This window comes from Myotis myotis, unplaced genomic scaffold (assembly GCF_014108235.1).
Source record: "Myotis myotis isolate mMyoMyo1 unplaced genomic scaffold, mMyoMyo1.p scaffold_m19_p_14, whole genome shotgun sequence".
Taxonomy (NCBI): domain Eukaryota; kingdom Metazoa; phylum Chordata; class Mammalia; order Chiroptera; family Vespertilionidae; genus Myotis; species Myotis myotis.
The window spans coordinates 17,219,565-17,235,632 of NW_023416318.1; the positions used below are offsets into that span (position 1 = coordinate 17,219,565).

Consider the following 16,068-nt stretch of genomic DNA (forward strand, 5'->3'; position numbering starts at 1 on the left):
CAGTTGGCAATAACCACTAGTGGGTGGGTGGGTGGGTGGGTGGATGGATGGATGGATGGATGGATGGATGGATTCTCCAAAAACAATAGTTCATATTGCTTCCTAATATAAGACAATATTTGAGATGGTTTTTTGGAGAAGGGAGCCACGAACCAGGAGACACCAAAAAAATCTTCCTTAAAGCCGGTAATTCCCATGATTATTAATTATCATTACAAAGGAAAAGACCTACAATTATTCAACACATAGATGTTGAGTAAAAATGCACTCACGGCTCTGGATTTGGGGAAGAGGTTAGGGGTTGAATATACACGTGAGGGGGCAGGTTGGGTTGAGGCGCCACATTTCCCACATGAGGGGCTTCCCACCATAGCACCACATCTGCGTGCAGGTGCCTGAAAGGTGGTTGAATGCTGCACTCAGGATTATTTTGAATAACGTGCTGCTTTTTTTACATGTATCTATCTGTAGCAATAACTTTCTATAGGGAAAAGAACTGGTTCCGTGATCTTTTTTGCCTTTTAAAAGGAGGCAAGGGAGAGATCTGCTTGAAGCTCTTACCAGGTTCCTCACAGTTTCCTTTTCCTGTTATTTATTGGCAGGTAGAGTCTCTCATTCATCGAGGTCTGGGCCCCAAACGGTCTGTCAGACCACCGGTCCCCCCTTCTCATGTGGCGCTGCCCTCTGCTTCATCCCTCATCCTCCAAAGCCGACCTCAGGAAGGCTAGAGCCTGGGGAAGGAGGAAGATGGCGTGTCCCTGGCACAGTTCTGATTAATCTTATTCATTGTCAAGTACAGCTTTTTAATGAGCTGATTCATTACTGAGAGTAGGTCTCATGCAAATCCCCAGTTTGTATCCTGTGGATTTAATTTCTAACAATTTCCTCATTTCAACACAACTCCATTGTACCATGAGTTTTATGATTTCCTTCAAATGTAGAACTTCGCCTCACATTTTATTTAAAAACGACGAGGTAAATATTAACAAAATGAAAACCTTCAAAACATAAGCTAGAAGAACACATAGCTAGATAAACTGATCTCTGAAGGAAGGATCATCCACACATAAAAGTATGGAAGAAATTACAGAGGAAATTACTGTGAAGTTTCCAGACTTCTGTTTGTGTGATAATACCACTGACAAATTTAACAAATAGGCAAAGAGTTTGCCTCGATTGTGACATATAGACAATATAAAACTATGAAGTGTTCAGGAAATTACAAAAAGAGACACTTAAGACAACCAGTAGAAATATAGACAACTTTATGCTTTCACAAATGCCAGGCTAACTATTTAAAAGAGAACAATATAGTTGGCCAAACATGGAACAAAATAGTTAACCCACAAAGTATTAAAGCAATGCAATTAAAACATAATAGCATTTTTACAGCAGCTATTCACAGGTGATTAGAGTAATACAAGTGAAATAATAGCATATTTTCAACTGTTACCAAATAGAAAAGTATTTTTAAGTGCTGGTACGATTTTTGGCAAGGGGGCAGTTTTCATCCTGTGTTTGGAATAGAATTTAGTGCGCCCTTTCTGGAAAGCAATTTGGTAACATATTACTTTTTTTTAAAAAAAAAAGTTCATATTCTTTACCTCTAAATATTCTTCTTCTAGAAATTTAAAGATAATAATTAGGTGAAAACATTTTGTGGGCAGTGGGGTTTCAAGTTATGTAAAATAAGCCAGACAAAGAAGGACAGATATGATCTCCCTTATATGTGCAATCTAGTGAACAAAATAAACTGAAGAACAAAATCGAACCAGAGGCAAGGATACATGGAACAGACTGACAGAGGTCAGAGGGGAGGGGTGTGGGGGACTGGATAAAAGAAGCTGAAGAGATTAGCCAAAGAACATATATGCATAGCCCATGGACACAGACGATAATGTGGTGTGGCCAGAGGAAGAAGGGGGCGGGGACTGGGTGGAGGTGGGTAAAGTGGGAGAACATGGGGGACACCTGTAATAGCGTTAACAACACCAACAACAAAAAGTTATGTGAGCTGAAAATGCTGATGAGGGGGCCTAGGAGAGCGCTACGTAGTAGTACAGCCATATGGAACATCCATACGACCGGATAGTATACTAACTAGTACAGCCTCAGAAAACAGTACTTTGAAGGAATTATTAAAAAGATAGAGAATATAGCTGTGGGTGAAAACAGGATAGAGAGCTCTGTACCTACAGAAACATGATCCAGATTTTGCCTAAAACGTGCATAGGAAAATGACCACGAGGAACTCCACCGGACTGTTAGCACTGGCCATGGTCATGGTCATTTCTGAGCTGTGGTGTCAAAGACACGACTCTTGTTTTCTTTATTCCTTTATTGATATGTTAAGTTGACCCACAGTTTCTGTTTGCCCAGCACTGCCTGCCCTGGTTTCAGTGCTGACGGACCTACTCCACATGTTGATCACTCTAGTGCACCCATCTCATGGCACACACAAACTAATTACTAAAATTCTAAAATATATTTTTTGCCAACCTGACAAAAAATAGGTATGATTTTGATTTACAAAAAAATTAAATAAAATAATAGTAATTGCCTACCCTTCTTGCTCCAAAGTGACTTTTTAAAAAAAAAAAAAAAAAGGTGCTGCCCGGCCAGTGTGGCTCAGTGGTTGAGCATCCATCTGCACCTGTTGGGGTTGTGAGCTTGAAGCCCCAGTGGGGGGCATGCAAGAGGCAACCAATCAATGATTCTCTCTCATCATTGATGTTTCTATCTCTCCCTCTCCTTCCCTCTCTGAAGTCAATACGAATATTTTTTAAAAAGAAAAAAAAATCAGGTGCCTATACTTGTATATAAGGATTTCTGGTATCAAGAATTAACCAATCAGATGCAACGTTATTATGCGACATGATCTCTAAGATACAACTCTATTATATGACCTATGTATTTATGGCTCAAGGACAGGGCATTCACACCATATGGCTGTTACCATTTTTTTATTTGACAACCTAAGGGGAAAGAGGTCAGTGCCCCTAAGTAGTCAGGTATTGCATGTTTTTAAAATTCTCGCAGCACACCCGTTGAAAATCGCCGCTCTCATGTATATGTATGGGTATTGAGATGGGTTTGTGCCATTTGGCAGGAGGGGTCAAAGATAGTGAGTGACAAGTGACAAGCTGATGGGGCCCGTATGGGGGAATAAAGCAATCAATTTTCTGGTGATAAAATTAATATGACTTATTTTAGAAAACATAGGGAAAAACAAATATGCAAAAATTTATATAGTGTCTCCATGTGGCCAGTATTGTTTCACGGTACTTAACACTTTTTAATCATTCCCAACCCGATAAAGTAAGTACTCTTTTCGCATCCCCATTTACAGAAGCACAGAGAGATTGGGTACTTTGCCCAAGGTCACACAGCTCTCAGAAGAGTCTGAATTTGAACGCAGGCAGTCCAGATCCAGATTCTGGGCTGTTCACCAGCACCTCTCTCTCTGTAGGTCCCCCACTCCAGCCACTCTCCTTGCTGCCCCCCTTGACAATTTTGTCTTTATTGCCCACAGGTGGGGCCATACTCCACTTACTGCTCCTTCATTCCAGGCCCTGTCAATGGCCAGGACTGCTTTTGACCTATGGCAGGACTGCCTTTCTTTGACCTTGAACAGAGGAAACCCCCTTCTCCCCCTCTAGTCCAGAGCCTGGAGTGGGGATTTCCATAGCAGAGCTGCTGGCCTCTGGTGATACAGTTCTTTCAGTTGTGCCACATGACCTTGTGGCAAAGGGCTGGGTCCAGGTGCAGCCTTGGCTATTTATGGAAACACTTCTCTTTTCCTTTATTTTGCCTCATCTGGCTCATCGGCCTTCCTGCTCTCTGAATGTGATTTTGGGTCCTCTGCTCGGACCATCAGATATTTCTGTAGGTGTTGGAATCTCCCAGGAGGGCTCTGGACTCTGCAAATTGCAGGATGAGTCTGAACGTGGGAGGGGGTAATGTATATCAGGGTATCCATCTCAGCTTTGCCTAACCAAGACCCCCCACCCCCACCCCCCTCGATTGCCCGTGTCTTTGTCAGCACTGGTGGATCTCTGGGCGTTCGATCCCAGGGAGTATTAATCCTTTTGCTCATCTGTTTTAAATGTTTCTTCAAACTTCCTTTACTTTCCAGATTTTAAAAATGTATTCCAATTTTTTTCTTCTTCTTACAGTGCAGTTTTACTCTGGCAGAATTTCCAGCTCTTTCAAAATCTGTACATTCAAGTTAGAGCAACTCCACTTCTGAACCAAAAAAGAAATACCTTCAGCTATTGTCTGAACTTGTACCTTGCTGACAGCTCTGCCAGAGTTTCTGGGTAATTGTTTGTTTTGTCACATTAGCTGAACAATGAGAGGGCACTGGCATTCCCCTCCTATGAGGTGGAGGCACAAAAATCTACATTTCTTTTTAGGTGTGTGTTAGGGAGGGTGGAGAAGGTTTTATGCTTTTAAGTCTTAGAAATTTGTTATTTGACAAGTTAAAACAAAGGTTTTAGGTACTTCTTTATGGGGACTGTGATGTTTAAACTAGAACAGAGTTTAAATTTGGACCTTGTGTGTTATGTTTTCAAAGGAGCTGTGAGTTTCTTTATCATCTTCCTTCCAAAAAGTTCAAAAATCTGAGTCATCTTCCCTTAACACACTTTTTTGGGAGGTAAGAGGAACGTAATGGAGCAAAATTATTCTTTCTTAATTGTAAAAGTAGGGTATCTCCTGAATTTTTACTATTCAAAGGAAAGACTGCTTCCCAAGGCAAGATATTCCCCTACCCCCTAGCCAAAGGCTGATATATCATTTATGGTTACTTCTCTGGGAAGAGGGATGAGGCATCTGCTGGGTGAGAACAGGGGAGAATTCCCTGGTGGATTCCTGAGGCTGGTGAAGGGCCTCTCATCCTTCGGAGGAAGGTGAGAGTGAGGGGCCTGACCCGCCAGGATTCCCAGGCATAGCTCCCTATGTAGGGCGAGCATCACTGGGGAGTTATTAGAAATGCAGACTCTCCCGCTTTACCTACTGAACCAGAATCAGCTTTCCAGGTGATGTGCCTGCACAGTCTGTAGGTATGGGCTGAATCGGTGGCTGCCCGGAAGAGCAATTGACTCCTAAGCCCAGGAGAATGGGGAGAGAGTGGGCTAATGTATTCTAGATAATTAATAGAATAATGGATCACATGCTCAGGGTTTGCATTGTGCTTTGGGTACCTAGGAAATCAAGAGCACATCGGGAATGTGTGTTTGGGGGAAGAGTTGCTTCCCTACCTCCACCCCCTGGTTTTGGTCCCTCGTCTACACTGGTAGTATTTGGAGGGGACTGAGGGACTTCCAGCCCCATTGATAACAGACAGCCCTTAAGGGTACATAGTAAACACGCCAGTGAGGAGACCAAGCCAGGCCCTCTCCCTGTCACCCTCACCAGGGCAAACAGTGGAGCTGTCCATGAGGTTCCTCGCTGTGGGCTCAAGAAATCACAAAAAAAGCCCAGCTGGTGTGGCCCAGTGGTTGAGGGTCAACCTATGAACCAGAAGGTCATGGTTTGATTCCCAGTTGGGGCACATGCCTGGGTTGCAGGCTCGATCCCCAGTGTGGGGCGTGCAGGAGGCAGCTTATCAATGATTCTCTCCCATCATTGATGTTTCTATCTCTCTCCCTCCCCTTCCTCTCTGAAATCAATAAAAAAAATATTTTTAAAAAATCACAAAAAAATGGAGCCACCAGTCCGTGGCCCTTGGAGGATTTGAGTGCTGCCTTGGATGGAGTAGGAGCTTAGCTGGGAGACAGGCACACACAGGCCGGGCGGGGCGGCCTGCCCACATGGCGCCTTGGGCTGGCATTACCTCATTCGCCCATCTAGCCATTTGTTGGGCACTGATAATGTCTTTGGCTCTGCCCCTAATGGGAGACATGCGATCCCTACCTTGAGGGCTCACATTCAGAGTTTCATAAGCTCTGGATTCACTCAGGTTGAACTTCTCCCCGAGACATGTTATAGTAAAATAAGGGACTGAACATAGCTCGTGGGTGTGGCACTGGCCTGGTTCTTTTAGGCCATGGAACGCACTGAAACCTGGCGTTGTCCTTCAGAGCCTCCTTGCTCATTCCTGGTGGCTTTTAGGTCTTTGCTCTCCCTCATTCTTCAGTGTTTTTAAGTTGCTTTTTACAAAAACTTATGTATGTGCTTAGGTTAAAATTTGCATTTTTGGTTAATAGTCTAAACTGGTAGGCCTAAGTTGGAAATAGATATTGCATAGAGTTGGTCACTTTACTCTTTCTGATTTTGTTTCGCCAAACGCTCTGGCGTTCACATGTACACATTACCTAATCTTTCCAACACACCCACTTCAGAAATAATTTTGAATCATTTACCGGCATGTTTTGAAACTTTTGTGTTGTTTTTTTACTTACTAGTGTCAGAATTGAATAGATTTAGCTGTAGCTCTTCCCTGAATAAACTGAAACCTGGGTGTGTTTTCCCTTATTTTGTGGGGGGAAAGAAAACAAACGAACCTTGAAGGGTACAAATGATTAGATGTGCAAATGAGAAGCCTCTGTTGGAGGGAGCTCATACCACCTTTACGCTGGTCAGAGCTGAAGGACAGTGCGTATGTTTCTTGAAGAGAAAGCACAACCAAGGTTGCAGATACCGACAAAGGAGGAGATTGTTCCGGAGGCCATTTGTGGAGTTTGTCTTCAGTGTTCTGTGACCAACACTGAGGGTATGTGGATGGAATACTTACCACATAGCCCACAGCACGCAGGAGACTTAGGACACTCCCCACAACATCATCCTGTCGCCGTGGAGGGAAGGGCCCCCTGGCCCCCTCCTTGAGGTTTTAGATGTTTATGGTATTCACTGAATGTTTCCCAATCAAAGTATTTTTCTGTAACAGTAAAAGCAGCTTTAACTAAAGGAAAACAAAAAAGAGAAAGTTCCTTAAGAACCATCTATGGGAAATGTTTGCTGGGTGGCAGGGAGAGCGGGTCTCCAAAGTGGGCATTTTAAAAGATACTTTTATGCTCAGGACTTCTGAAACAAGAGTGCCCTAAACATAGAGAATGACAGCTGAAGGGCCCAAACCTGAAATGTCCCTCCTGAGACAGGCAGCCAGAGCCTGTTACTTGATTTCTCTTCCTCTCTAAAATGTGGACCGTACTGTACGGATGGAGATGACGTATTTTTGACAAGTTATGATTACATTCAGACCTTTCTCGGCCGACAGCACTGTTCTGGGTCTTGGGTGATCAGAGCTGACCTTACATTCTTAAGAGGGAGCATCACAATAAGCAGGGACACCAGGGAGCAAGAAAAGTACAGGCTGTCCCCAGTGCCAGGAGAGACGTGATGGGGAATAGCTGATCCGGCCCTTACCTAGTGAGTACTGGCTCCGGAAATGCTAGCTGCTACTCTGTGTTATTGACCGGCCAGTTGCAGGGGGAAAGTTCCTTGACTAAAGTTCAGCGAAGACCTATATCCGAAGGCACACAAAGTTAATGCCTGTGCTTTCTGATACAATATCGCCCCCGCTCTCTGCCTCACTGTCTCCCATGAGCACAATCAGTAGACAATTGCTGGAAAAATCAACTGTGCCGGAAGGTTTAGGAAGCTATTTGGGATTTCCAATGTTTTTCTTCCTCTTAAAGAATAATACAGCGTGTCCCCATTTAGGGGTTAGTGGTGGTCATCATTTATCTCTTCTGCTTGCTGCCTCATTTTGCTTCTTTGCCCAAAAGGAACTTCAAGGGAAATGAGATCTTATGTAAAGTTTCCAAGTCAGAAGACCCGCCCCCCCCCCATCCCCATGGCAGTGGTAGGGAATGAAATGAAACATTGATCGCTGTCTTCCTCTCCGCGTTCTGCCCGCCCCTGTGTCAGGGGAAGCCAGGGGAAAGAAGGCAATGCTGGCTCTCTTGTTCCCCAGCCCTCTACCACGCCCCCCATGGTGCTGGCAGCAGTTAGGAAGGTGGTGAGTTCTCTGCCACTATGCCAGCTAGGCCACTGTGAAGTCACTGCCAAAGTCAACACGCGCAGCCTTTGTGTCTGGCCGGTAGGTTTCATAATGATGGCTAATGGAAGTCCTGTTCAGATGCCCTCAAGCTCATTGTGTATTCAGTCTCCACTGAACTGGGGCTTCTCCTCTTATGTACAAGCGAGATCCTCGGGGAATTTTTAATTTTGCCTTTCATCGGTCACTTGGCAAGGTCATGGGCTTTATAAGTGGCCATTCAATTGAAATTTATAGCAGACCTAATGTGTACCAAGTTTTGTTCATGAAAGATGTGTGTGGGGCGGGGTGGGGGGGGGCGCAGAATGACTAAGCAATGGACCCAAGGCCTTGGGACTCTTGGTCTAATTAAGGCGTGGAGGAGAGCTAGGTAAATAAATAACCACATGATAGTTCAGGGCCAGAGAGCTCGGTGGAAGGAGTATCTGAACGCCTCACATGAGAGGGTGGAAGCTGGCTTCCTTGTCTTGAAGTCTTCTTTGAGGGACAGGATGAGTTTCAGTGAGGGTGAGGACAGGTGAGAAGGGTTCTTCCCAGTTATGGCAGCATCTGTTGCCTACTGGTGTCATCTGAGGGAGGAAAGGGCCTGCCTCAGTTTTGTGCAACCTACGTGGTCACACAGAGCCTTGTGCTTAGAAGGGCCCCATACTTGGTTTATGTTGTTGCCACCTTGAAATCCTCAACTTTTGAACAAAGAGCCCCATCAATTATTTTCATTTTCTACTGGGTTCTGCACATCCTGTAGCCAGTCCTGCATGTGGAGATGGGGCTCTGAAGGTGGGTGGGGCCAGATTGTGAAGAGCTGTCTGTCAAACTGGAGAACATCTGGTTTTATTCTAGAAGCAGTGGGGAGCCATGGAAGGTATGTGGCGGGGGTGCTGGGAGGCTGGTGAGACCAGGGGAGGCTAGGCTGGCCGTCCATGGAGGGAGCCTGATCAGATCATGCTGGTACAGACGTGGCGGATACAAGAGCTATACCCGGTGGAGATGGCCAGCTTTGGGCACCGGGGACGAAGGTGGAGGGGGTGGTTGGAAATGGCTGAGGTTTCTAGCTGGGCTGGAGATTCTACTCAGCCACGGGAATGAAGGAGAAAGGAGTCCTCGGGGCCAGTGGCAGCCAGGCAGATGTTTTGCAGGCGTGGGGCGAGGCCCTTTCCAGAAAGACCCGGAAATCTCTGGTGGGACAGCTTGTGGAAACATGCTCCGCAGCTGCTCAGCTGCAGCAAATGACCTGCGGATCAAGGTTTGTGTCAGTATCAAGAGCTTCACTAGAACAAATATTCATCCAAAAATAAACTTCCCGTTCTTCCTGTTTTTATAACTTGCCTATTTCCTCCGAGTTTGAAGCTGGTCTCCAGTTCCGTGGGTTATTAATCTTCAGAGGATCAAGACCTCTATAGAAGTATTTCCTGTACATGTTTATCTACCCAGCCCTAAATTATTTTCTCCAAATGATAAGATAACTTTTCCATCCTGGTGTGTCAGGCTTTTCCCTTGAGAGATTTCAGTTAGACACCCCAGCAAGTAAGGCTAAACCAGAAAGACTTCTTAGCCCGGAGCCTGGGAAACCCAGGGAGGGGGGGAGTGACCTGCAGCAGGTTTTGATGGGCACTCAGCCCCCTCCTCCCGGGTAAAGGTGGCTTCTTTCTGGCCAGAGTCCGAGGGAGATAGTGTGACTGCTGCAAAGGGCCCTGTTTGGGGACATTTTAAACGCCCTGCTGAATATCCACCAGGGAATAATGGCTCCAGAAAGGCCGCTGCCCCTCGGAAGTGTTCAAAATACCCCTCGTTGGGCCATAATGTGTTCTTACAACGTCTTTCAACTAGAAACAGAGCCCCTACTTCCCTCTTCCTGTCACAAATGAGGGAATTAGAGTATATTTGGTGCCCATGACTGTGCACAAAGAAAAAGCAAAAAGCCGTGTGGACACGTCCAGGCCAGATAGACACAAGGTAAGTAGGCCAGGGCATTCTGCTCGTTACCCAGTGGGCCCACCTGCCTGTGGGAGACTGTCTTGGCTCCCCTGCTCTTTGTGCTGACAGCCCAAGCTAGCCTGCTGGTGGGTTATTTGTTCAATGTGAGCTTTCTGGTATGACTCTTGCAGAGAGGCCGTGGGGACCGGCTGCGTGGGTGGCGGCTTGTGCCGCAGCGGAAACTGGAGGGAAGCCAGCTGCCTTTTACTGAGGCCTTCTGAGGTGGGGCTGGGATGTCAGATTTTGCACAAGGCACCATCCCTCTGCCCTTGGCGACTCAGGTGACTGGATTGGAAATTCCTGCACCAGACCCTGGCGGCTGCTCTCAAGACCCGCACTGTCCAATTCCTCAGCCCCCAGCCGCCCGGACTGCCGTGCCCTTGAAATGAGGCTGGTGTGAGCTGAGATGTGCTGTACGTGTAAAATACACTTCGGATTTTGAGGCCTTGTTACAAAAAAGAATGTAAACTATCCCATTAGTAATTCTTTCTTTTTGATGACTTGTTGACATGAAAATATTCTAGATATATTGGATTATGTCAGCTATAGTATTCTAATTAGTGTTGCCTGTTTTTTATTACTTGTTTAATGTGACTACTAAAAAAATAAGGGCAAATGTGTATGGGGCTCATGTTACATTTCTATAGGACAGAGCTGCCAGTCTATATACTGTGGGGTCAGCTGCCAGTGTGGCTTGGAAGCAAATATGGTCCCAGAGGCAGGGGTTCAGGGGGTCGGGGAGACTCCTTGCCCAGGTGGCCTGGGTGGAGGGGGTGACCCAGCCCTAACAAGACTGACTGCCTAGGGCAGTGGGTGGGACAGCCTGCTTCTACGCAGGAGTTAATAACTTAATAAGCAGCAGCAGGAATTTTTAAAAATCCTTTCAAAAGCACCCCTCCTGGCTTAATTTTTCTTCCTTCCTTCCTTCCTTCCTTCCTTCCTTCCTTCCTTCCTTTTCTTCCTTTTCTTCCTTTTCTTCCTTTCTTTTCTTTCTCTTTTCAGTCTGCTTTGTACACCAGCCTCCTTACTGGAACCCTTTCTTTCAAAATTCAGAACTTTCCCTTCTGTCAGCCTGGGACCTGCTGGCTTGGTGGTGTCCAGAGGGCCTTTTCATTTTATTTTCCTGTTTAGAGTGCTCTTCTACCCCTAGGTCAGGCTCCAGTAGCTGCCCAAGAACTACCCAGAGCGGCCTGGAAAGCCACTATTTCAGACAAGTCCCATGTCCCCGGGTCCCCCCCGCCCTTTGGCGTGGTTACTCAAGTGTAAATATATCTTGGGCAAACGCGAGGTGGGTGTGAAGCTTAGGAAACTCCTGCACTGAGACGGACAGAAGTACAGAACCACAACCACCTCCTGATGTTGGGGTGGAATTTCAGGAAAAGGGGGGAAATTCCACTGGTGCTTGAAAGCCGCAAACAATCCCCTGTTGCAAGGAGGAGTTTCAGAGGTCCAGGAAGAACCTGTTGGACTGTTTAATTGTCATTTGCCAAAGGATATTACGTGGTGGAATTTCTCTGTTTGGGCACCTGTGCCCGGGGGTGGGGGTTCTGTCATCAGTGTCAGAGTAGCCCTGCACCGAGGCACTTGGTATTTTTGACACATTGTGTCCACACTGCTGTCCAGGGTATACCAAACCTTTGCTGGCATAACCCACCAGAGAACCAGCATTTATTCCGTGCTTACTCTGTGTCCGGTGCTTTATTAGACACTCCAGAGCAGGTGTCATTGTTTTTCTGTTTTGCAGATGAAGAAACGACAGTTAAAAAAAGATGACCTCATAGCTAGAAATCAGTGGGGCACAGAGTACAACTTGGGGTGCGACTCCAGAGCCGGGTGTTTAACATCGGGTGTCCTGCGCTGCCCAGACCAGTCCATGTGCGCGCTGGTCCGTCCTGCTCAGGCATTTGTTTAGTATCGACACGTCTGCTGGTGCAGGCTGGGACACGACGCCAGGGAGGGTTCAATTCTGTGCCGCTGAGCTGAGTGCCTCTGAGCTGTGCTGGAAGAGCACCCTCTCACGTGGCCTCTAAAGTGCTCCATGCTGCTGCACCTTCTCCCCATGTGGCTGTTGTGCCCGGGGTTGTCTCGAACGATGTCCCACCTGCCGCTCCCAGGTGCCCTGCAGCTGCCGTATTGATGCAGACAGCACACCGCCAGAGGCGGCAGGCCAACCTGGTGAGGTTTGGAATAGCAGAGGAGTTAAGGCCTTTGGCCTCTGGAGTCAGAATGTTCTTTTGGTTCTTTTGGTTCTATCTCTTAATGGCTTCCTGGGTAGGCTTCTTCGCGCTCTGGACTGTAAAATAGGGATACTCCTATTTCCTGTCTTAGAGAACGGATGTGAGAATTAAAGAGGACGCTTAAAGGTATAGTGTACTTGGCACATTGGGTAAATGTCAGCTGACATTTCATTATGATTATCATTAATGCCATTTAATGCTGCATGATGGATTAGAGCAGCGGTTCTCAACCTGTGGGTCGCGACCCCTTTGGCGGTCGAACGACCCTTTCACAGGGGTCGCCTAAGACCATCCTGCATATCAGATATTTACATGACGATTCATAACAGTAGCAACATTACAGTTATGAAGTAGCAACGAAAATAATTTTATGGTTGGGTCACAACATGAGGAACTGTACTTAAAGGGCCAGAAGGTTGAGAACCACTGGAATAGAGTCTTATACAAAATGTACTGGCAGATCTGATCATGTGGCCTCCGCTTTTTGTTGTTTAAAGGCAAACATATCAGAACATATCCCTTTGTATCTGACTATGTTCCTTTGTACTTGAGCTTTGTATCTTTCAAAGCCGTGACCTCACTTCAGGAGGCGCCATGCGCACTCCATCCTCCCAACCATTTGCTTGAAACATTTCCAGAAGCCTTTTGGGGACTCTTCAGAAGAGAAAGATGGTGACATTACGTATACCAAATGGAAAGGTAGATTGTAAGTTTGGAAATGGCCTTCAGGTGAATGAGTAAGTCGAAAATAAGCTTTGGTGACGATCCACTGTAAGGTGAAATTGAGTGCTTAACTAAAAAATAAGGGTTGATTTTTCTGTTTTAAATTTAATGGCTGGCTCATTTATTGTAAGACTAGCCCTGAAGCAGTCCCAGAAGAAGGGTTTCAGACAGCTTTTGACTTGGGGCAGCTCCTTGGAAGCTCTAGTACAGTGGTCGGCAAACCGCAGCTCGCGAGCCACACGCGGCTCTTTGGCCCCTTGAGTGTGGCTCTTCCACAAAAATACCACATGCGGGCGCCCACGTACAGTGCGATTGAAACTTCGTGGCCCATGTGCAGAAGTCAGTTTTCGGCCTGGGCGAGTCTATTTTGAAGAAGTGGCATTAGAAGAAGTGGGGGGTGTCGGTCGGGCGACGGGAGACGCAGCGCGGGGGACGTGCGCGATCCATGCACGAGTTGAGTTGGGTGAGCCAGTCAGTCAGCAGTCTCACTGTGCAGTGGTTAGTGCTAGTCGCGTCCGCAAATCGCGCGCGGGTGACAAAAGTACCTACTCGAAGCATCAAGTTACCTGTATTTTTCCAACCAGCTGCAAATCCTACAGGTATTTTTGTCATCAATTTAAGAATTGTAATTCTTTTGTGTTGGTGGCTTTATTATTATCAAATGAAACATTTTTTAGGTGCCCTGTTTGAGATGGCTACAAAGAAGAAGCAAAGAAAAACGGAAGACAAAAACTGTGAATTTAAAGTTGAATGTGCCTACCTATATAGTTTAAGTTTAAAAAATTTGGCTCTCAAAAGAAATTTCAATCGCTGTACTGTTGATATTTGGCTCTGTTGACTAATGAGTTTGCTGACCACTGGTCTAGTAAAGTCTCAAGTCTTAGTGGCAGGGGTCTGGGTGTGAGTGGGCAACATTTACTAGGACACGAGGTTCTTTTTTGGAAGTACAAGCGAGCCTTATTTGCATCTACGGTCTTAAGTAACACTTGCAGCCGAGTTGGCCTAGAGTTGGGGGGTAGCTGCTGGTGGGGCCAAGAGCGGCAGCAGGTTTTGTGAATCCAAGAAGCAGAGGCCAGAACCTGGGTTGACCTGCATTCCAGGTGTGCGTGTGCCTTGCGATACACAGAATTCAGGTCTGAAAGTGTGAGTGTGCGAGGGAGGGGTGCTCTGGTTGGTGTCCTCCGCCAAGACCGTGGAGCTGCGCGTGTAAGAAGCGCTCCCCCTTCCGTAGACACTGCTGAGCGGCTGGAAGGCGACAGTCAGCTCACTGGGAGTGGAGGGAAAGTGCGTGTCCCTGTGGAAAATGTCGGAAGAAAGGTCAAGGGTTTTATATCTTCAGGCTCTTGGTGACTAATAGGCTCATCCGGAAGGGCTGGGCCCCCGAGCAACCTTTGGATTATTTCCTACAGGTGGCAATGAGAGGTGCCACGTCCACGATACCCTAATGTTTATCTCGGAGGACATGGCTGTGCAAAGAGCATGGGGCTTTGGGGCTTGGTCAGACTCTAGTTCTGCTGTCTGTTGCCTGATTGTGGTGTCATAAGTAGGATTGCCTGGGCTTCCTTTCTCTCATCTGTCAGATGGGAACACAATGACACTTCAGGGTTGTGAGGGAAGGTCAGAGGAGTTACAAGGAGGGAAGGCTCAACAGGTGTAAACCCCCCAACTCTCCCAAGGCCCTGTGAATGACATCAAAATGAACCCCAAAGCCACAGAGAGTGGGCGGAGTCCCACAGTTACACATCAGGATATGCTACCTGCTGCAGGAAAATTCCCCCTGTCCCTTGGCGAGGTGAGGCTTGTGCTCTGAGAGGATGCTTGCCAGCTGCTCTCTGCTTTGAATAAGGCCAGCTGTAGGGCTCCAGCGCTCAGCAGTTAGGACAAATTAAGCTGCCCAAGACCCTTCAGCCTCTTAAAACAGGAACTTTTTAGTAGTTAACATAGACTGATCTCAGAGAGATACACATGGGTAACGAACGCTCAGGTGGGTGAGAGGGAACCAATGAAAAGCTTGATGTGAACTGCAATCCTGATATTGATAACAGGTTGTCTCCCATCTGCATTTAAAGCAGGCCCACCTCTGGTTTTAATCTATTTGCCAAGTCCCCAGTTGTTACTATAGCTCCAGTGTCATCTTTGATGGCACCAGTAATTCACAGAAGCTTGGCCTGGACCCCAGATTCAGGACCCTGGAAAGATAATTGGGCCAAGGGGGTTACAGATAAGAGCAGGGGACTGCCACTGTCCTCTCACACTTACCCTGACTTTTTCTGTCCCACTCCATTAGGTTCCTGGAACACTGATTCTCAACCTTTGCTATACATTAGAATTACCTAGGAAAGTTTGAAAAATACCCAGAAATTCGGGCTGCACCCCAAACAATGAAACCGAGCACCAAATTACACACCTCTGAGGCCGAGGCATCACCCTTAGGGGCTGAACTCTCCATTCTGGTCAGTCCGTAGTGAGGTCTCAGTGGCACTTGGCTGTTTTCTTGTTATGAAACATTCTAAACTTCACTGAGGTGAAGAGAATAGCATACTGGACCCCATGTATTCATCACCCAGCAGTCATTCATGTTTTCTACACACACACACACACACACACACACACACTTCACACACACTTTTTATTGGTGGGGGAAGGTGGGCTGAAGTGTTTTAAATCAAATCCCAAACATCATTTTATCCATAAATATTTCAATATGTACTTCTACGAGTTAAGGAGTTTTAAAAAAATTACCACAATACCATTATCACACCTAAGAAAATTAATAGTAATTCCTTCACCTCATGTAATACCAAATCCATATTCAGTTTTCTCTAGTTTGTCTCAGATGCTTCGGTACATTTGTTTTGTCCCAATTAGGGTCCCAACAGGTATAATTTGTTTTTAGTAGTTTGACTTTAACTGCAGGTGAGTAAGCCAGTCACTGTGCACACGCAGGTAATGATGCATATGCACCACAAGAAGTGCCGATGGCATTTGACTCAGCTGATGTTTACAGGATGGCCTCTCTCCTTCCTCGCCTCCCTGAGCCTCTGGTGGGACCTTGACCCATCCTGGAGGAAATGCTCATTGAGGCTTCCCCCCCCCCCCCAACACTTCTGTGCTGCTCTGCTTCTGCCTGCC

The 16,068-nt window shown here is 46.5% G+C and overlaps 1 protein-coding gene across 2 annotated transcripts in view; it reads left to right on the forward strand.

Moving 5' to 3' along the window:
* Positions 1-16,068, forward strand: part of SPRED2 (sprouty related EVH1 domain containing 2) — a 116,083-nt gene that overhangs the window by 34,328 nt on the left and 65,687 nt on the right. The window contains exon 2 of one of the 2 annotated variants that reach the window (XM_036334322.1): positions 4,176-4,319. The exons of the other annotated variant lie outside the window; for it this stretch is intronic. Within the exon in view, the coding sequence (XP_036190215.1) occupies positions 4,176-4,319 (144 nt within the window). The remainder of the gene's footprint in view (positions 1-4,175; positions 4,320-16,068) is intronic. 2 annotated transcript variants of the gene reach the window in all.